This window comes from Populus alba, chromosome 15, assembly GCF_005239225.2.
Source record: "Populus alba chromosome 15, ASM523922v2, whole genome shotgun sequence".
Lineage (NCBI taxonomy): Eukaryota > Viridiplantae > Streptophyta > Magnoliopsida > Malpighiales > Salicaceae > Populus > Populus alba.
This window is the reverse complement of record NC_133298.1, coordinates 6530431-6553329: the sequence shown is the minus strand read 5'-3', so window position 1 is coordinate 6553329 and position 22899 is coordinate 6530431. Positions and strand designations below refer to the sequence as shown.

Below are 22899 nucleotides of genomic sequence, written 5' to 3'. Positions count from 1 at the left end.
CGGTGGCTGGATTAAATTTTAAGGTTTTACCAGATTATTCAAGTTAATAAAAAAATATCAAAACAATATCATTTTAATAAAAAAAAATTAACGAATTACAATTGAGTTTTTAACTGGGTCTTGTCGAGTCACCGGGTTAACTTGTTGGGTTAGTCAGGTCACACCGAGTTTTTTTTTTTTCCCTGTTTTTTTTTTAATCCATCCCGGTTTCAGCTCCAGGTCGGCCAGATCCAACGGCGACCCATCAAGCCGGACCGGATTTTAAAACTATGGTTAAAGTTTTTATAAAATTTAGGATAAATGATTCAATTTATTCTTACATAACTGGAAATTCCTAATATAATCTTATGTTTTGAATCGTGTTTATTATATCATTGTATAATATTAAATATTTTAATATATTTTTGTTTTTTTTACCGATCCAAATTATCACAAGTACTATTTTCATTCTAAACATCCTCGTTGAGTATTTTTGGAAACTGTTCATTTCCTAAAATATTATATCATTGTATAATATTAAATATTTTAATATATTTTTGTCTTTTTTACCGATCCAAATTATCACAAGTACTATTTTCATTCTAAACATCCTCGTTGAGTATTTTTGGAAACTGTTCATTTCTTAAAATATTCTGAATTAATTTTCTAATTTGGATGAAAAAATATGATTGAATAAATTAGAGAATCTCTGAAATATTATACAAAAGATAAAATTATAAATATAAAAAATAGCCAGTACAGGTGAAGCTATTTACTCATCCATGCGCCAGCAAACACACATATATTAAGGAAGAGAAAAAAATGAGGAGAAAAAAATGGTTGAAAATGATGTGAAAAAAAACACCCCTTTGTTTCTTGAACAAACCGGTCAGTGCTTGGGGTTCAAAACAATAAGGAACCCATGGCCCATTACAGCGAATAGAAATGGTAACTTCAGACAAAGCTTATGCTATCGTTGCACGCACGACATGTTCCCACCAATCAAATGCATCCAATGAATCAGTTAGGGTTTTCTTGCAGCAGATTATGTCACTAGGTTTTGGAGATTTTGCCCAATCTTGACATTCTAAAGCAAGATCATCAAGATGAAAAACATTGCATGGTAGACTGAAAATAAGGAGACTCTGCAGTGGAAATGAAGAAAAAACACATCCTGAAAAACCCTTTGGATGGATTGAAGAGCTAACCAATTTCATTCAATCAAACAAAACAAGTAACAAAACAATTGCTTGGCATCCAAAGCATGGATTGAACAATAGGATTCTGAAGATACATGAAGGAAAATTCAGACATTATGCAAAGTAATTCAACAACAGAGCTTGATGCTGCTAAAACTTGACTCTGGTCAAGCATGAGCTTCTTTATAGTTCAAACATCCGAAGATTACACAGCCATAACAATAAAACCAAAAAAAAAAAAAAACCTCGGGATCATTTTCTGATCCAGTAACAGAACATCTCCAGTTATGGCAAAAAGAAGCATCTGCAGTTTTGATCAGCCTTATAAAACAAAGGAAAAACTTACCTATATTGTGTATGTTGAGCTTTTCCACTAGCAACTTATTAACTGTTGCAGGATAAACTGCAGTATTAGCTGCTTTGGCTGCCTAAGTACCCACCCTCATGTATCATCTCAGAAAGGTTCTTCAGTTTTCCATCATCTCACTTCTCTTAGCTTTTGAAGCATCCTCCACCATGAGATCTGTGTGAATGTGCGAAGAATCCTACGCCATTTCCTCCTTAGCCTTTCTACCAGTTGCCACCACTGCTGCCTCACTGGCTTCTGTAATAACCTGAAGAAATTCCGTCGGGATAGCAGCTGGGTCTAATTCCCGACAACCCTCGGGGGCATTATGAGCTTCTTCGCCAGTAAGCACGTGATTAGGGACCTGATGAGAGAAGCGGAACATCTCTTCTTTTGGAATCCTCCTAACTTCATTTGGACCTACATGTCTACGAAAAACTGCCTTGAAACCAGCAACTTTAATAAGAGGAACTACAGATATACCCTGCTCTTCATCATAGTCGTCGAGCACTTCTACCATCTCATATTCTTGTACCATTTCATCTGGGGTATCATCATTCCAGTCTGGAGACCAGTTTCTATATAGAGCCCAGACATCTTCCTTTCTTGGAAGTATGCGAACAACTCCACGTGTGCCTTTCGTCCACATAACCCTGTGTGAGAAAGCATTTAGAGTTTTACTGATTTCATGTTTGCCAGTCCAAAAATCGCCACAGGTTTTTAGGAAACCAGCCCCCACCCAGTCTAAAGGGCCAAATTCACTGTTGCTTCTTGAGTTAAGCCAACTGATCTTCATTTTAAATGGCTTCAAAGAGATCACTGAGATAATTCGAGCATAATATCGAGGCATCCCATCATTTTCATCATAGGCAGCCCACACCTGGTCATCCCCAAAGGAACTTTCTGTTCGATCCAGGTCAAAGTTATGAAAATCAGAATCCGGAACATTGATAGACAAAGGTGCTGGTGCCTGTTTAGTAGATTCATTGGAAGAAGTGCCAGCGGAGTGACCACTCCTCTTATGTTTATTTGCATCATTGTTCACCATGCTTTCCTGTGTTCTACTCTCTTTCAGTTTCACTTGATTTGAGCTCCATTCTTTAAGTTTTCCGCACACATCTGAGAGACCCTTCTTCATCAACATGTTTCGAACCTCGAGAAGTGACAACTCTCTCTCGGTAATGGACTTGGTACGAATATCTGAGAAACCATAAACCCTTTGCGCTTCAAAATAGCCCCTTCTTGGTTCAGATGAATTTCCCAATCCCGCTCCTCCATTTCCGGTGGCTGCTTGATTCAAAATATCAGCTCCATAATTGTTCACACTAGCTTCATCAGATCTCCTCCTTTTAAAGAGTTGGTCTGCTCTAAGAGAAGAATTATCCATCCTTTTAGAAACATAACGCTTCTCCCGTTCATTGGCTCCCTGTGCATCCTGCTCCCTCTTCACTTGGTCATGTGCCTTCTGAACCACACTATCAGCATGACCAGCAGTTGGTGTTGATGCAAATTTGCCTCCAGAATCATTCATTCTAGTAAAATTACTCCTTTGGAGGTTTGGGGCAGTAGTTGAATTGCATACTCCAAATCCCTCAGATCGTGAGCTTTGACCACCATTTTTTGGGAAATTAAATGGATTACTATTTGCAGCATGATGTCTTGAATTCTGGGATGACTTTGTAACGTTTGAAGGTGGATCCTTCTCAACAGCCAAAAAAGGCTGATGACAGTTGGGGCATCGCAGGTTGTGATTCAAATAAACCCTCAGATACTCATAATGCATCATACATCGATGGCAGATAGTCCAAAATGTATCAAGTTTTTGAGATGAAGGAGAAGGGCCTGATGTGGGCCTCGACTGAAAATTCTTGTTCTGAGTCCTTGTGTGCGAAGTTGTGGTACTGTTATGATTATGAAAGCCATTTGCACTATGCTGGGAAGAGGGAACCTTAGTCTGGGTTGGTACTCTCTGCTGCTGTCCTGACGGATTCAGTTTCTGATTGTATGCTAGTCTCTTTTCCTTATTAGATAACAAACCCCAGGCCTCTGAAACCAACTTAAACGCACCATCTGCACCCAGAGACTGGTTTTTATCAGGATGAAGTATGAGAGCTAGCTTGTGGTATTGTTTCCTGACAGTCTCATCATCAGCCCAAGGGTTCACACCAAGCACGCTGTACCAATCAACTTCTCCACTACTTATTCTGTTCTCTGCAGAAATATACACATCAAATGCTATCAACATTTGGGATAAACCCTCTAGCTCAGGATACAAGCTTTGAGCCTTTAAAGCAAATTTCTTCGCCCCAACATAATCCCTCCCCATAAACTTCTTCTCAGCAATTTCCTTAGCCCTGACTGCTTCATCTTTGTTGCACTCCATAAAATTTGTATGTCCAGGAATAAAGCCCTGAGTCTTGTGATTATATGAATGTTTCTAAGATTTCAACCTCGAGTCACAAATTCCACAAATCCAGGTTCATTTTTCTAGACAAATGGCACCATCAATTTTCTGACCTGTTCAAAGCAAAATTAAAACTAAAATCAATGTCGAATAGATTCTAATGCAAGGTATCATTATCTTATAATTACAAAAGACAACATGATATTCATACAAATCACAACCAACAATGTTTGTATTTCTTATTCTTTCCCAAAAAGCAAATCTCTGCCGGAAAAACAACTATAAATCACATAATTCTTTATTTGACTCTAGAATGTATGTCATTTATTGACATTAACTAGGAGAAAAATTCAATATTTGACAAAACAGTAAGTCTCATTTTCTTCTAATACGAGCAACAAATGACAGAAAAACTAGCAGCCCAACATGCGATACATTAATAAATTAAGAAGTACAAACGGTCCACTCATCATGTAATGTCATTCCCTAATACCTATAAACATAAAGGCATACAAATTACTTCATTGGAATATTTGACCTATAAACATAGATGCATATAATAATAATATAGTAATAAAAAAAGATAAAAAATAGTAATAAAAAAGATTTTAAAAAAGAGTATAGAACGACTTTTTTTTTCAAGCCCTACATGTTGTGTATTGTTGTGTAATGTAACATGGGGATTATCTTTTCTCAATTGGGAGAGATGGTTGTGTGGACCAAAGCGCCAGATTGCTAATCCGTTGTATGAGTTATGCGTATCGAGGGTTCGAATCCCTCTCTTACCAGTTCCGTTGATGACTTGGTATTTTTTTTTCAAGTCTTTTTCTTTATTCATTTTGTAATAGTTAAAGATGTAGAATAGATAAAATTCTAACATTTAATAAAAATAAAAAATCAAGCAAGGAAAAAGCCTTTTTTTTTTTTATTTTATTCTTCACGTCAAGGATTACACCTAGGATCATTAGATAAAAACCCAAAGATGAAAAGGGAAGCAACTACTATTACTACTGTGTAAACAAAGAGTTTGAGAGTAAGCATTAGACAATCTCCAAGATCTTTTTTGGAATGGCTAAACAATCTTTCTTTGTCGAAAGAAACACATAATCCCTCGCAGTAACTTTTTGTGTATCCTCATGCCTAACAGTAAATCTCAAACTTCAAGCCCACAAAATCCTACTGCAGATCATCCATGAGATACAATAGGGTTGGATACCATTTTAAGAATATGCATAATGGTGGAAAAACATTCAATAGCTTAACATATATATGATGTCAATAAATTAAAGGGCGGGAAGAAGGATATAGCACCATAACAGACATAAATTAATTCAGATAGCTAAATAAATACAAATGCCACCTAATGGCATTGCATGCTTTCCACTACTATTAGTTATAAATGAAAATTATACATGTGCATTTACACAAGCACACATCATGCAAGAGTCATCATGCACTTTCAAAGAAAGGCCGGGAGTAACTCCACCAACTTAAAGAATTTAATCATGGTACTTGAATATATTTAGAAAGTCTCTAGTATACAATTACAAAGACACACACACACACACAAATACATATATTGCAATAAGAATAAAGCACAAGTAATTGAACAAAACAACTCCCCAAGCCTAGACAAATTAATACCAATACGTGTCTTTCCATGGATATCCTAAAATGGAGCGTGTGTGTGCGCGCGGCGTGTCCCCTATTAACAAGGGCAGCATGGAAACCATGCCCCCCCCCCCCCCAAAAAAAAAAAAAAAAAAAAAAAAAAACACTATTTTTGTTGCCCTCTGCCAGTGCCTAATAGCTTCTGCCCAAACTCACATTTTTCCCTCCCACTAGATAGGTCTTCCCCCTAGGCACTTTGCCTAACCAAGAAGACCCAGTGAATATCCTGTGACTCATCCAACATACACATATAGTTTCAATCAGGCATGCATAGGTCTCTTTTTTTCTTTTTAATTACAAGTACCAGTAATTGGCACTTTCAAACCCTACCATATATATGCTTAGTGAATACTAATATCAGCAAAAGGAGTGAATCCGATTCTCTAAGCAAGCTTATGTAATATACGATAAATAAATCAAGTACATGCACTCTTCATTTTATGAGTTAAGAACTAATGCCATAGAATAATTACCGCCTGGAACTCCTAAACAATATGTGATAAGAGGGCATATTGAGGAGGTTAACACCCCATTTATGAGTTTATTGTAAACAATGCCTATATCATGTGACATAACCAGCAGTTGGCAAATGTTCCATGTGCCAAGGTAATGACACGTTTCCAATTTTCTTCCCTCGCAATTCTTAAACATAGAAGACATGGAAAGGCAACATAATCAATATATAGAACAGATTTCTACTTCAGTTAATAATGCGTGAGTGCTTTCTGTATGAACCCTCACAAACAAGTGTTACACCTTATAATAAATTTGAAATCCAGGTTAACATATTTACATGCAGATGCAAACGAAATATTTTTTTTTTATTCTTATTTTTCTTTACCTTCCATTTTAAGCATTCCCAAGCACATAATATTGGACTTAAAAGGAGAATAAATTCAGCTTTCCTATAGATAAAAAGTAGTTTCTAGCAACAATTTTGTTACAATAGTATTTTCCATATTTCAGCAAAAACCAGTTTTTTTCTCATAAAATAAAAAAGAAATGTGCATTGCAGATGGGAGTTAGATTTTCCAATTTGGTTTTTCCCTTTGTTCTTCTCAGTTTCCAGACTTAGAGAAACAATGTATCTAGAAAAGTCTCATTGACAGATGTTTTCAAATTCTTTCAAGTTCAGATCATAAAATCTTAAAGCTTCTTGTTTCCATTAAGGATCAATGATACTGGACAGAAATTTATGAATCTTTCAATTTACCTGGAGTACAAAGCTTTTCTTTTAGCTTTCAGAGTATTGAATTTGAAATCTCACATTTAGAGGAGGGGCAAACGAAATAAAATTAGATTCAAAAGGTACCATCAACACAAGGAAAAGAAATATGCTGAAATTGATCAAACTTAGTATGTGTATAAATATAATTCTCAATGCCTATAAAAGTAGCAAAATTGTTTCCCTAAAATCATGATCTCCCCTTAACGTGTCAAACTCTTGTAAAATGGCACAAACAGCACCATAACATTTGAAACCCAACACCGAGTAGTTCCAAAGGTAATCAGAATCTCTTGTTCATTATTCTTAAACTACACATCCCCACCTTATTGGAGCTACCATTATCACAATTCTGAGAACAGAACGTGTCAATACATTCCAATTCTGTATAGACTTTTCTTTTAACACTCTAGACTAATGCTAAATTCAACCTTTTCAACACTTTGATTATCACTAAAACACAAACAATAGCAATGTGCAGCATTCCCTGAAAAATCTAATGGATCTAAATCCAAAGCAAGATAGAATCAGAATCAGAATTCCTAACTTCTTCAGATACCTAATCAACTAATTTCAACAGTACAAGCTCCAACTTAGCAAAAAAATCAGAAGAATTTACAGCAATAAACTAAAGCTAACCTCAAATTATAAAGTAAAACAACTAAGTAAATTCATTTTCGAACAAAAACAGCCAACAAGCAACACGCCCACAAAATGTAAAATAAAAAAGGTCGCAGCTTTACTTCACCATTCCATGTTCTAAACAATTCATGAATCACAACCAACCCACATTGAACATCACAAAAATAAAACACAAGAAAACCCTTTTTGCAAACAGTCCAAAAATCAGTCAAAAACACTACAATCAAATAAAACAAGTTCTTGATGGATCTACAGTATTAGGGTTTTTAAAGCAACATGTAACGGTCAAATTTCACTCATTTGAATTATACAAAAGTTAATTTCAAACCGAAGCCCTAGATTATAGAGTCTCAAAAAACCAGTACAAGGATTGCCAATCTTGCCAAAAACAGAATAATAATAAAAACTTTTGCTCTGGAGTAAAAAAAAAAGTGTAAAAAATGAAAAGTTACCTATAGAAGGGGGGGGGTCCTTTAAAATGAAGAAAATTTGTATCAATCAACATGCACAATGGGTTTCATCTTTTTTTGTCAAAATTCCATTAGAAACTCTGAAGAACTCTCTCTCTCTCTCTCTCTCTCTCTAAAGTGCGGGTGGGGATTTGGTTAATATTTAAGTAGGAGGGTGTCCTTTTTTATTAGCAACCCAAGTCCTACTTATATATATAATATATATATATATATATATATATATATATATAGTAGAAACACAATTAACTATGGTTAAATTTTAACTCTTGATTTGTGTTCATATTGGCAATGTGTGGGTTAAGTTTTAACTTGGGTTAATTTTTAACTAGAATTGGGTTTGCAAATTGTGATTAAATTTGGTGAATTATTTATGGTAATTGGGCAATTAATGGCAATTTTTGGTGTTAAACATATTGCAAAACAAGCATGGTAGATTTTATTTTCCATTTATAACTATCTACACAAAATAAATGAACATAATTAACTAACTACACAAAATAATATAGTAAGTGATAATGGATGAATTATGAGTATTATAAAAAAAAATTTCAATGATAAAAGGTATTCATGAACTAGTTTTTTATTTTAATTGATACTAAATTTTTATTTTATAAAATGCGATGAATTAGATATATATATATATATATATATATATAAACAACTATAATATCCATTAAAATAAAATTTTGTAGAAGTAATTTGTTCGTGTATGTATTAAGATAGTATTTTGTTGCTATATCAGAATAAAAAAAAAAACAGAGATAATAGAGATAGATATAACATGTCTACATGTATTTAGTATTTTGATAATATAGAAATTCATTTTAAAATTATTTTAAAAATAATATTTATTTTATGTCTTAATATTTATTTCGTTAACAAAATATGTTTGTCTCTTATATATTTATCACTCCTTAACCTTGAAACTTCATTTTATTGGATTGGTCATATGCAAATCCAATTTTTTATAACGGAAAGAAGTTAATTAGGGTTAAATTTTAACTCTTTTATAGGGTTTGTGTTGGCAGAACATCGGGACTCTTAACTAGGGTCTATGGTTAACTTTTAGCTTGAGTTGCACATTTGGTGAAATAATTAGGTGAATTCCTCTTGCAGATACTATAGATTTGGTCAGATTTGTCTAATTTAAAGCATTCTGAGTTCTACAAATAAATGTTCATACCTGTCAATGTTTTGTATGGTAATATAATTCAACCTATTTTTTTATTTAAAAAATATTAAATTAATTTTTATAAAATATTTTTTAATAATTTTAATATACTGATATAAATTTATATGTGCTTTGAAATTGGGTTTTCAAAACCACAACACATAATTTAGCCATGCAAAATAAATAAAATTTTGGAATTATTGGGAAGCCAAAAAGTTTTTTTTCCGTACAAAGAACAAGAACCAAGAGGTTGCATTTCATCATTTTGTGCTTAGGGATTCCATTATTGCATGTTTAGCATTTGTCAATACCCACTATAGGCCAAAATTAATTGTAATTTGTAACCGTAATCTCTGTTCTTGCCAAATTTCAAATTGGTCCTTCAAGTATAACCTGTTTTAATGTGATTCCACAAATTCTTTTATGGTTCATTTTGATCCTTCCATCATGCCTTCATTAGTTCTTGCTGGTGTAATTAGTCTTAATTAAGATAATATTATAATCTCCCTATATATAATACATGAATATGTATTAGTTGCTCTTTCATAAAATCCACAGAGATTTATTTTACATGAATATGCATTAGTTTCTTGGTTTTTAAGCTACAATCAATCTTGTTTTGTGTTGTCAAAAATAGCACATAGGCGATAGGAGACCTTCAAATAGTTGAAGGAATCAAGAAATTTAACAACTAGAATTACAATGGCAACATGCAATGCCAAGATCTCTAGGAAGTAGTCAACAGTACTTAAGACACGCAATCAGTCGAAGGCATTAATAGAGTCTTGTATAAGCAGAAGATTAAGAGGGCATTTGGCATGTGTTTAAAAAATATTTTTAAAAAAATTTGAATTTTTTTTATTTTAAATTAATATATTTTTTATGTTTTCAAATTATTTTAATGTGCTGATCTCAAAAATAATTTTTTAAAAAATATTATTGACATGCTTTCTCTGAGTGAAAAACATTTTAAAAAGTAACCATAATCATACTTCCAAATACATTTTCTAACAAAATAGTATTTTTCTTTTAGGACCGCCATTGAAAATAAATGTTGAAGCATATTACAAATGTTAGAACTCCATACGAATAATGAAAAATTCTAGCTAGTCTCTTCTCAAAAAGAACCATACTAGATTGCAACTCCTCAAGAACAAGCCATTATCAATTGTGTGACGAGACATGATGATTCCTTAGTTTTTCAATAAGATAAAATCAATATATTATGAAATTTTTAAATTAGAACTTGAAGTTATTATTGGTAAAACTAGAATGAAAAGAATAGGCATTCATGGTTTAAGACTTGAATATCAAAGTTTTTTTTTATGTTAGGGGGGTTCAAAAAAATCAAACAATCAAGAAAACTAAACAGGAAAAAAAAAAACCAATTAAAAAAACTTAAAAAAATTTCAGTTTGATTTGGAGTCGCGTCAAAACCTCTAAAAATTCAGCCTACAAAACTTATTGGATTTATTTATATTCCTGTTTTTTAGATTGTTTACTGAACAAGTTCAGTCTGTAACTCAAACCAACCATGATATAAAAGGTATATTTGACTTGAAACCCTAATTCACTCATTTCTTATATCCAGCAATCACACATGAAGTTTCTGTTATCAATCGGACAACATAAGTTTGTCAGCAATATCATGTTACCTAATGAACATGGCAAGTTTCTGTTAACAAACAAACAAAATGTTAGTTTTATGTATGTTGAAAAATTCTCATTCAAAGGCATAGGGTTACAGGTTGTGAGTTGAAAAAATCTCTTTTTCTCCTAAATAGTAGATTTGCATGAATAATTCAATTTATTGTCAGGGAGAACACCTTGATGAATTGCATATATTTCAATTTGATTTTGTATTACAAATAATTTAAAATTTGTTATAAAAGCCTAAAAAAACTAAGTCCGATAAAAAATTATTTAAGCCCAATTTAAATAGGGCATTAAAACCCAATAAACAAGCCCATTTAAAATGCTTTGGGTCTTCCCATTTCGAATAAAAAAAACCAACTTGAATTAGTTTGTTTTGAACTTATTTTTATTTTTATATTAATTCAGGTTATATTTTTTTAAAATTAAAAGTTTTGATTTGGTTGAAATTGTTTTGTTAAACTAGACTAAATCATGAACACCCCGAGTACTTAACTATTATTAGTTAAGTTTGAAAATATGCATGCTAATCATAATTTTGAAACACGGTCTAGCCCAATAGGTTGATCCGGGGCTGGAAACAAGGCCGGATTGAAGAAAAAATACAAGAAGAAAAAACCTGGTGTGATTCGGCAAGACCTGGTCAAAAACCCAGTTGCAACCCGTTGATTTTTATTTTTTTCTTACTTAAATAACGTCCTTTTGATTTAAAAAAAAATATTTGACCCGGACGACCCGGTAATCCGGTCAAAACCTGAAATTCAAGTTTTGAATTAGGCTGGCTACCAAACCGGGTCTAAAAACTGTGCTGCGACCAAGAAAATATGGATAATAGATGGAGTTAGTCTTGTTGGAGGGTGAGGAGAAATCATTCAACACCTTGAAAAACAAAAGGAAAAAAAAAGAGTAAGCAATGGCATACTCGCATGGAGAAAACTCACAATTGACACACTAATGATGAATCGAAAAAGAATGGCTTTCATCAGGGGTTGGACCTTGATTGAGACACTAATGATTTTCAAAAAAGTATCATCATTTGGACCTTGATTTGCTAGTTCTTAGAACTTTGTGTTTGGGTCAGTTTTTACCTTTTTGTATATATGGGCTTTAGCAACTTTAGTTGCACTAAAAATTCTACCCAAAATAAATGTTAAGAGTTAGGCTATTATTATGTTAATTTAGAGATTTGATAGACCAACCAATTGGCCAAACGAGCAATTTTAAAATTATTAACATATATTAAAAAGTTCTCGGCATTTAACGTAGCAATCAATAGTGAGATACCAGGGATTTGTTTACTCTGATCCTCACAAAATTTTAGAGTTTTTTTTTATATATAATTTTATTTTTTTTTTATTAGATTTATTAGGTATTGACTTCATAATTTGTTTCTATTTATTTTTATTGAGTTGTTCCAATCTCATGACCTGAGTTATAAGTTTTGTGAGCTAGTCGTGTTGATTCAGGTTATTTTTTTTTTTTTCAATTTCATCTTTCAATATTGGGCTAATTGAATATATATTTTTTCAATTTCATCATTCAACATTGAGTTAATTAAGACTTTATAATGTTTTTATTTTCTTTTTAAGGAGTTATTTTGATTTTCTAATCTAGTTTTGACAAGTCAACTCGGTTTAAATTGAGTCATTTTTTTTCTTTTTTATTTGATTTTTTTTTTCAATTTAATCCTTTAATATTGGATTAATTGAGAATTATGCTTCATAATCTCTTTTTTTTTATGCAATTATTATGGTCTTATGATCCGGATCACGGGTTAGGCTGGTTGACTTAGGTTTTTTTTTTATTATTCTTTATTGTTGATTTTTTTCAATTCCACCCTTAATATATGGGGTTGATTGGGAATTATGCTTCTTAATTTTTTTCGGTTTGTATTTTATGATATTATCTCAGGGTCATGATCCTAGTCACGAGTTTGTTCAGTTAACTTATGTGGTTATTTGAGTCCTTTTTTAATTGAATCTTTTAACATTTGATTTAATTGAGAATTGAGCTTTATAATTTATTTTGATTTATTTTCGATGTAATTATTTTGATCTCATGATTTAGGTTTAATAAGTTAACTCGAGTTATCTCGGCTTATTTTTTTAGTTGAATTTTATTTTTAATTTCATCTCTTAATATTTTGTTGATAGAGAATCGAATTTAATAATTTATTTATTTATTTATTATAGGGTTATCAGGGTCTCATGATCTAGATAATTGATTTGACAAGTTAACCTAAGTTGATATAATATATTACCATTTTAATATTATAAAAAAAATGTGATACTTTTAATCAAGATATATTAACAATACTTAATGTTTTGTTATTTAAAAAATGAATCCGACTTCAAGCAGAGAAATAAGAATCATCTATTTTCGTTCCAGAATGTTCGTGGGTTGTCACATATATTTTTTTAAAAAATTCTAATTAATTTTTTTATTTTTTTAGTTTCGAAGCGATATGATTTCGAGTGGAGCCAGGACATTTGACAAAATACTTCTAACGTTTGTTAGCATATCACAGTGTTTCAAATTCATCAACTCACGAACCAATCAGCTTGCCAAAATCATGTCTTCAATCTTTTCAATGTATAATGGGAATTTCTTCTTGTTTTTTTTTTTTTTTTAATGGGATCTCTCTCTCTCTCTCTCTCTATATATATATATATATATATATATATATATATATATAAATGATTAGGTCCTTATTGAAATTTCTTCTTTTAATCTGTGTTTTTAAATATCTTATCAATCAACAAGTTGACCTACATGAAATTTCTAGAAATAATGGTAATTAACACACGCATGGAGTGTCATGCTATTTCATTACTTAAAAAAAAAAAAATTAACACTTTTCTTTGGTTTCATCTAAGAAATTCTATGAAGGAGTCTTTTGATACTTCATTACGAATTTGTCATTCAAATATAAAAGAAGTTCCGATTCTCATTATCAAAAAATTTAAAGAGATAATAAGAAATTTACATTTAATGAACTAGATTACGGGTTGAACAAATTAACACAGGTCAACTAAAATGTTATATTAATTTTTTAAAAAAATTAAAATTATATTATTTTGTAAAAAAATCAAACTAAGTTTTGACCGAATCAAGGATTAATCTATGAGGTTAATCATATTATATCACGTCAGATTCTCACTTAATTATTTTGAAATTTAACTCAAATTAAGTCTTAAGCCGACTATTTAGACCAGATAATGATGTTTAATGATATTGTTTAATTAATTTTTAGTTTTTTTAAAATATACTAGATTAATTAATGTGATATGAATGGATGATAAATTGATTAAAAAAAACACTCGTTATCTTAAAACAAAACTATGAACTGTGTTTTTCTTTCCCTTGATTCTCTCACGAATTTTGCCGGATAGGGATGGGATGAAAGATACCGTTATGGAAGCTTTGGGGTTCTTTTCAAACGACAGCATGTTACAGCTGAGAGAGGGTCCACACGTTTATCGCAGCCCATGTGGCAACACTGTGAGTGCCCCACTGCCATGTAATGGTGGTGGAATTTGAATTGAAGATGAGAAGGTGACGTTAGCAAAACCTGAGCCGCGTGTCTCATTAGCGCGGGAATAGCTTGTGGGACCATATGATTACGTGTCGACCGTTAAAAAGACCTAACTCTCCTGATGAACTTGACCTCATCATCTCGTGGGACACATCACACGTGATTGATATTTTGCACCCAAGAAAATAAATTTTAATTCCAAATATTATAAAAATATATATAAAGAATCAACAGCCAATTCAAGACTTTCTTAACAGAATTCACAAAAGAAATTAGATAATTGATAAAAAAAAAAATCACCAAATTAAGGGTAGCAATAACTTTTTTTCTTGAAATAATTTTGTGTATGTGTTTGTAATATTTTTTAAAATCATAGCAATAACTTTTTTTTTCTTGAAATGATTTTGTGTATGTGTTTGTAATATTTTTTAAATCATAATTTCCTGTCCCACCAATTTTTTTTTTTCTAGTTATGAACATAGATCTTAACTATGGGGTAGAAATTTGTTGAAATCTTAAAAGTACAATTAATTAATTAATTGTTCTACTAGTTGTAACTAAATTCTTGAGTCTTGTTATACTGTGGGTTGGATTAAAAAAAAATTAAAAACAAATTAGAGAAGATGTTGTCAACATGTTTTCTAGTTGAAAAAAATTAATCATAAACTAAAAAATTGATGTATATTTGACAGCACCTTTTTAAATTGGAGGATATTCTTAAAAAATATTAAGATGATAAATATATACCGACCTAATTCATTCCTGGTTAACCTATAAATTTTATCATCTAGGTCATGAGATCATGATAACATCATAATTTTTTTTAACAAATTATAAATTTTATTCCCCAATCAACCCACTATTGAAAAACAATAATTAAAAAAAAATGAACAAATAATGAGTCAAGTCAACCTAATCAAACCTGTCAAACCTACAACTTAGATAATAAAAATTGAATAATCCCATATAAAGTAAATAAAAAAATAAAACTTAATTTTCAACTAACTTAATGTTAAAGAACGAAATTGAAATACAAATTCATTTAAAAAACAACAAAAAAATAACATGAGTCAACCAATTAAACACGCAAACTAGGTCATGAGACCAGAATAACATAATAAAAATTAAATAAAAAAAATTTCAAAACTCAATTCTCAACCAATTAAATGTTGAAGGATGAAATTGATAATATATATATATATATATATAAACCCTAAAAAAGACCTCACTCCATTTGGGTTAGTCTTTCAAATCAGTAACTCGGGTTATAAAATTAAAATTATCTCATATAAAACAAACATGAGATTAAAATTACCTCATATAAAACAAATAAATAAAAAAACTATGAAGCCTAATCCCTAATTAACCTAATAGTGAATGGTAAAATTAAAAAATAATAATAAATGATAAAAAAAATAGCAATTTTAAAAAATAATAATCAAATTTGACACTAAACTGATGATCACTTTACTATTTTGAAGAGTGTCAAGCACAAAAACTAAGGAGATGAAAGATAAAAAAGATGAGAAAAAAAAAAAAAAGAAAACAAAGATAAGCCATTATAGCCATATTGGAGCTCCAATATCACTATATACAACCCCATAAAAAACTTTCATTGAGATGATTTTGATGGTACCAAAAAGAGCCATATTCAAAACATAAATAAAGTCACATAGACCACTCTCCACACGTTGGCACGTGTGTTACATGCATCAATTACTTTTCATCTTCTTTCTTTTTTAGTCTTTGTTTTTTGTTAAAAAAAAAAAGGTTTTGAATATTTTTACTAGTTTCAAATCCGACCTCTAAATCTTCAATTGGTTTAAATTAATACAGTCTTTTTCTTAAATCAATCATAAACTTACCATCAATTTTTTTTTAACATCACAATAAACATATAAAAAAAATAATAATTATAAAGTCTAATTTCAAGACAAAGTAATATAGAATGATAGATTTAAAAGTATATATAAAAAAAACAAAGCGATCTTAAAAAAGTCATTGTTGAAATTCATATTGCATTTACTCCCAATGTTTTTGAAAATCATAGTCATTCGATCAAAATGTCTTTTTTTAATAGAAACATGATAAACATCATGGGAGCCTACCCTAAAAAGAATAGAAGAAGAAAAACATGTGTAATATATAGCATTCAATGCCCTTCATATTTTCATTAGCTGGATGGACTCTTTCTAAAGTGCAGAAGATATATGGGCATATTCAAAAAGAAAAAATATATATATATTTTCCGATACAACAAAAACTTGTGCAAGACAAAAGCTCTTCAGTTTCATGTACAGTTAAGGATCTTGTCGTGTAGGACTCAACTAATAACTAGTTAAAAGGGTTGCCAAAATTTTATGTTCATGCGCCAAAAATTAAAACCCCACATGGTATAAAATATTTAATAGAAAAAATCAAGGATATATTCGTTCTTAATTAAGAGATAGTGGCATAGTGGGGAATATTAGATAGTAATATAAAACTATTCTTATTATTTTATTTAATAATTTAAATTTTTAAATTAAAATATTTTTTTAATATGATATTAAAGTTTTAGTGACTAAACAGTAATAAGTTCAAATTAATCTCATCATAATACTCTATTTTTTAATTTTATTTGAAAGATTTATTAGAAAATAATATAAATTTAATTTAAATTTTTAATTAATATTATTATTTGATAGCGAATAAATATTGTATATCTATCTTGATTTTGTAAGTTCAAATCTTATAACTAATATTAATTTTCTCAGAATATACAAAATCAATGCGAGGATATCCTTATCTTCAAGAAATAGATACATTCATTCTTGAGCGTTAGAGCTTGAAAAGAAGGTGCGTGCATCATGAAAATGAAAGAATAAATGATAGAATTTCTTTATTTGATCGGTTGCGTCTAACTCCAACAAAAGTTTTTGTCCTCATCCTCATTTTTGTAACTAAATCAAATGCATGAACTGTGATAATCAAAGAGAGAATAGGAGATCTAACATTCCATGACCTAATACATGGATTATTTATTATTATCATTGAATCTCTATGAGTTATCTTTTTTTGATAAAACATTCAATTTAGTCCTGATATTTTTTTTTATCAGTGAAAAAATAAAAATAAACCAGACTCTTCAACAATAATAAGTACCAATTAGAATCTACAAGCATGAAGACAACATATTTGAGAGTGTGATTGCGGTTATTTTTCAAAGTGTTTTTTACTTAGAAATGTATTAAAATAATTTTTTTATTATTTAAAAAAAATTATTTTGAAGCAAAAATAAATTAAATTTTTTTAAAAAACGCTTTTAAAACACAAAAACAAACAAGCTTAGGTGGGTCTTTTCATATGCAAAACTATGATAAAATTATTTTTCAAAGTGTTTTTTACTTAGAAATGTATCAAAATAATATATTTTTTTATTTTTTAAAAATTATTTTTAAAATCAAAGTATCAAAATAATTTAAAAATATCAAAAAATTTATTAATTTGAAGCAAAGAAAAAAATAAAAAATTTTAAATTTTTTTAAAAATATTTTTAAAACATAAAAACAAACAAGCTTAAATAAATCTTTTCATATACAAAACTAGGATAAATTTTTAGCCCCATGCCTAGCTAAGAAGTCGGCATATAAGTTAACTTACCTTAATGCATCATCAAGATTGACCTCTCAATCCCTTGAGAGAAGCTCCTTGATATCCATGATAATAGCTCTAAAGTCTAAACCTATGAAAAATGGAGTTTCCCTCGTTAACAAGTCTCAAGGCATTCAAGGAATCAGAATTACAGATAATCCTTCTAAAGCCTTGATTCTAAGCAAGAGCTAATCCATGTTTAATAGCCAGAAGTTTCTGGAAGCAAGCTTGTGCCAATAGCTAGAAGTTCTGGAATCAGAATTACAGATAATCCCCTTAGCAGTTCTACACCAAGAAATAATAATTTCATGTCTATGCTTGACAATTCAAAAGCATTACAAAGATCATCCTTGAGAAGGATAATCCTCCTCAAAATCCAACTGTCACCTGCATAATTATCACCATATGAAATAATGTTCATGCACCTCTCTAGATCCACCATAAACCCAAAAAAAAAAAAAAAACAAAAAAAAAAAAAACAAAAGAATCATTGGCAGAACCCATATCTCAAAACCATTCCATCACATCAGAGCTTCAAAAACCCGTGAGCATTAACAAGATCCAACTTTGTCAACATGTCCCTAGCAAAGAAACAGTCTCGCAAGCAATACAAAGCAGTCTCCTCCTCCAAATGGGAGAGTTAACAATGTTCCTTCTGCATCTAAACAGGTTCATAAGAAGACTATTATGAACAAGCATCATGTTTATTTTCTCAGGAGCTTTTAGTTTCCAAACCCTAGGCCAGATAGAATTAACAAGCAATGTTTTTTATATGTTCAGCAGCCAAAGAAATGTTAATTTAGAGGTATAGACATTTGTATCATTCATTCTCCAAATCACATGTCAGCTAGACGAGGAGTAGAGGGAAGAGGGATTGCCGTAATGAGGTGTTAATCTTTGCAATAAATGTTAACCCGCTTGTCCCGACAAATCCTTTTGAGACTTTGCCCCATTATAAATAGATAGGTTTCTTATGTTATTATTTTAAATTTGGATCTAAAGAGAGATCGTGAAAATAAAATTTTAATAAATATAGTCTTCGTTCAAAGAAAGATTTAGTCTTGGTTGATAAAAATCGTTTCAAAGATATCTTACCGTCTCCGTAACATCCTAAACTATACAATATAATATAAAACTATGAGAATGTAACTCATAATCTCCATTGATGTAAGCATAATCTCTAATAATGTAAGCATTAATTAATCCAAAGGAGTGCATGCAATATTTAGTTATTTAGTTATTTTTAAGAGAGATTTTAAAATATGATCAGTCAGCCACCAACTAAATCTAATATGTGACAGATTCTGCATTCGAAAGCAATTTTGACAATAACAATAAAAGCCAACAAAACAGATATAGAAAAAAACAACATAATAGTTCATAAAATAGTTTCTTACAATACATAATACTTGCTTCACTCTCTTTCAACTTATCAATCAGAATCAAGAAAATCTATACACAGGACCACATTTTAATTTCAAAATAGATAATAACAGTAAATCAAGCTGTTCTTTTTCTTGATCCTCTTCAACTTGAGGTTCGTCTTCTAGCACTGTTTCTCAATAGTTCCAAAAACAATCAAGGCCCGTTGATGCAACTAATGTAGAAGGTGTTGCATCTTGATCATCACCTGACCTTTTTCCCACTTCAAGATTTGATACGACTGAATAGATTTCAGTATTCATATCTGTAGTACTGTCTTGTGAGACACCGACCATATCCCTTTCAATCTTGAAACTTTGCTGCTTCATGTTTGTGCCTTGGTTTGCAATCAAGGCTCTCAAGATCGAGTGGTCTTGCATTAAAACAGAACCTGGATACTGTAAGTTTCCTGAAACCGGGGCAGCCTGAGGAGTGTAGAATGGATTCAAAAGTGGGATTCGTGGAAAAACCTCTAGAGGGTTTGTTGAAACTGCTAAAAGATGATTGTCGAAGCAATCAATCGTGTCTTGTTGGTTTCTTTGAACATTAATGGGATTGGAGAAGCAGGGCACGTTGACCGACTCGGCCACTGGCTTAATCTTGCAACTGTAGGGTGAAGAGTTCATCAATGGTGGCAGACCAGAAGGGCTAAATTCATTACTAAACGAGCCTAATCTCACTAGACCTGAAATATGGGTTTTCTTTCCAGCAGAACTCTTTTGAAACACCCTGCAGATCACCCATTCATTCTACACAAGAGCAAAAATCAATCAGCTTAACTTGAACAATAAAAAAGGAGACAAACAGTATTGATAAAAACAGAGGAAACAGAGGAGAGGTATACCTTGGCAGTTTTGGGGAGATTATGGACAGAAAATCTACCCTCTAATCTGTATTCATGCATGACCCAATTGGTTTTCCCTCCTTTAGGGGCTCTACCCTTGTAGAATACAAGGGTCTTTTTCATTCCAACCAGGAATTTTCCTCTATAGATCTCCTTGTCTTTCCCTGTGGCTTTCCAGTAACCAGCTTCTGTTGCCCTATTTGTCCTGAGACCTGTAGGGTACTTTCTGTCCCTAACACAGAAAAAGTACCACTCTTTCTCTCCCATCTTCGCTTTCCCTTCATCCAAACAAAAACATGGCCATAAGATAAAAGGTCTAACTCAACATAATTTCTATGAAGAAAGATTGAAAGAAAATGATCATTTTACTAGAAGGACTTACATGGCAGTTCCCAGGGTTCAGACTTGTTCAAATCCACATCTCCAATTGCTTTAGAGGAGAAGGTGATGTCAAGAACCTTGTTGTATAAGTAGTGAGAGATAAGCTCTTCATCGGTTGGATGGAACCGGAATCCAGGAGGCAAATCCATCTGATCATCACCTTCCTTACCAAGCCCAGAAATGTTTTCCATTTCTTGGAAAGCTAAAACCCCCGTCTTATTTTATACAGTAGGACCTTTGTTTCAGAAACTGGTTTTTTCTCTGTCTGATAAAGACGCTATCAAGTCTAAGAACTCAACCCCAACCCTTATATATAACCTCCTGTGTCAAATGAGCACTGATCAAACAAGACTAGTTCTCCAGGTTCAAGGAACCTTGTAAAGAAATCAGCAGGCCTGAAAGAATTCGATGGAAAGTGAAAAGCTAAAAGAAAGAGAAAAGGTTAGAAAGCTATGGGAAGTTAGGAAGAAAGGTAGAGATTGAGAGAGAGAGTGGACGGGGAGAAGCCATGGAATTAAAAAGTTAAATACCTGAAAGATGGAGAGATCTTAAGAGAAAAGGCACAACGTAGGAACAGAAGCCCCTAAATACTTGTGGTGTTAGAGAGCAAGAAACGTGCTACGTAAAGCAACTTTTTGGTAGGTTGTTTTAGTTCTCTCTCTCTCTTAACTATGGGGTGTTAGAAATTTAATAATCAACTACAGTATTGGCTGACTTGGCTACTTAGTTCTCCACCCAAATGTTAATGGGATTCTCATGTCAGGCTTGTTCTTCAGTTTTTCCATCTCACCTTTCTTAGCTTTCAAGGCATTCTCCACTCATGAGGTTTACCTGAATTTCTGAAGAATTCGGTGCCGTTTCTTCCTTTCTCTCCTCCATTTGGTGGTTCCCATGATCACCTGAGGAAATACAGAAGGAATATTCACCGGGTCTTCTCAGAAATTCTCAACCTTAGTTGTAGAGGCGTAATCCACCCTTGGCTCTATCTCTTCAGTTGTGGAAAACTGTGCACTGTTTCTTATAATCTCTGCTTTTCACCAGTCTGGATTCCGTAATTACATGGAGATGTTCCGAAGGGATAGCTGCAGGGTCTAACTCTCGAGTATAATTCTGTGTGAGAGAGAATTCCAATTTCGCTAATTTCATGCCTGCCAGTCGTGAAAGCACCGTCGTTTTTTAGGAAACCACCAGTCTAGAGGGAAGCATTTCTCGAATTATGCCAACTGGTCTTCGTTTTGAGCAAATCATAACAGATCTGGCTTGACTAATAGATCACATAAATAGAGATCGTGAAGAGAAGAGAAACTTGTTGTTTCGATACTTATCTCGGTATTGGCCAAACCCTTGACTTATTTTTAAATTTGATAAGATTTTATTTTATGATGTGAGATTTTTAAAGAAAAAATTTATTAAGTGGTTTATAAAGTTGAGAACTTACTTATTAAAAATAGAGAGGATTGAAGCGGGGAAATTTTCTTGGCATAATAATGTTTGTGGCATTATTTCATTAATATTTAAGATTTTTAATAAATTTTGAGGAGTTTAATAAGAATTCAAGATTCAGTTTATTAAATCATCAAGCACTTTTAACTTTATTGTTGCATAAAACTATAATTTCAACAAAAGATTTTGAATTCATGATGATGGAAGATTGAGAAGTAACTCAAATAAAATTTAGAAGTTATGGTGTGATATTGTTTTTATTTACCTTATTGTATTTGAATTTTTTTTTATTTAGATTAGTATTTTTAATTTATTTAATATTTTACTATTTAGAAATCCTAATACTAGATGGATTCTATTAACTACATTAATTTTAATTATAAATTCTTTTTAGTTTTAATTAAGAATCATTTACTATAAAGAATTTTAAGAATAATATTAATAGGAGTGTCTAATTTATTTCAAGAAGGAAATTATTATTAAGATTTTTAATAAAACATTAAGTTTTTTTCTAATTTTCTTTACAGTTTAGATATGAGCGTGTTTGGCAGTGTGGTAACGGTTGCTTTTCAAATAATTTTTCGTGCTGAAATGCATGCCAATGATTTTTTTTGTTTTTTTAAAAATTATTTTTGACATCAGTATATTAAAACGGTCAAAAAATTACAAATCATATTAAATTTTAACAAAAACAAAAATTTTAATTTGATGGAAACACGGTTTGCACCGCGTTCCAAAACACTTCCTACCTGAAGAATCTAACTTTTATCCAAGCGTCACAGATTTTAGCCCGTGGGATGTTGCCTTGAGATTGTATGGACTTCAACAGAAAAGTCGCCATTTTTGTGCACATGCCAGACTGCTTTCCTGTAGGCTTCTTC

At 31.5% G+C, this 22899-nt stretch overlaps 2 protein-coding genes across 3 annotated transcripts; both read right to left on the bottom strand.

The window, feature by feature from the left end:
- Positions 1-1214: 1214 nt before the first annotated feature.
- LOC118057281 (uncharacterized) lies at positions 1215-8097 on the bottom strand. Its single transcript, XM_035069805.2, has 2 exons — positions 7919-8097; positions 1215-4041 (listed from the first exon to the last, which is right to left on the bottom strand). The coding sequence occupies exon 2, from the start codon at positions 3905-3907 to the stop codon at positions 1724-1726; it is 2184 nt and encodes a 727-aa protein (XP_034925696.1). The 5' UTR covers positions 3908-4041; positions 7919-8097; the 3' UTR covers positions 1215-1723.
- Positions 8098-19282: 11185 nt separating this feature from the next.
- LOC118057280 (NAC domain-containing protein 100) lies at positions 19283-21655 on the bottom strand. 2 transcript variants are annotated; one of them, XM_035069804.2, is made up of 4 exons: positions 21106-21655; positions 20577-20896; positions 20195-20472; positions 19283-20099 (listed from the first exon to the last, which is right to left on the bottom strand). In XM_035069804.2, exons 2-4 carry the CDS (start codon positions 20764-20766, stop codon positions 19488-19490), a joined length of 1080 nt encoding a protein of 359 aa, XP_034925695.1. In that variant the 5' UTR covers positions 20767-20896; positions 21106-21655; the 3' UTR covers positions 19283-19487. The 2 variants fall into 2 exon arrangements, with proteins under 2 accessions (XP_034925695.1, XP_034925694.1); XM_035069803.2 differs by lacking the exon at positions 21106-21655 and having other exon boundaries at positions 20577-21090.
- Between the last annotated feature and the right edge of the window lie 1244 nt (positions 21656-22899).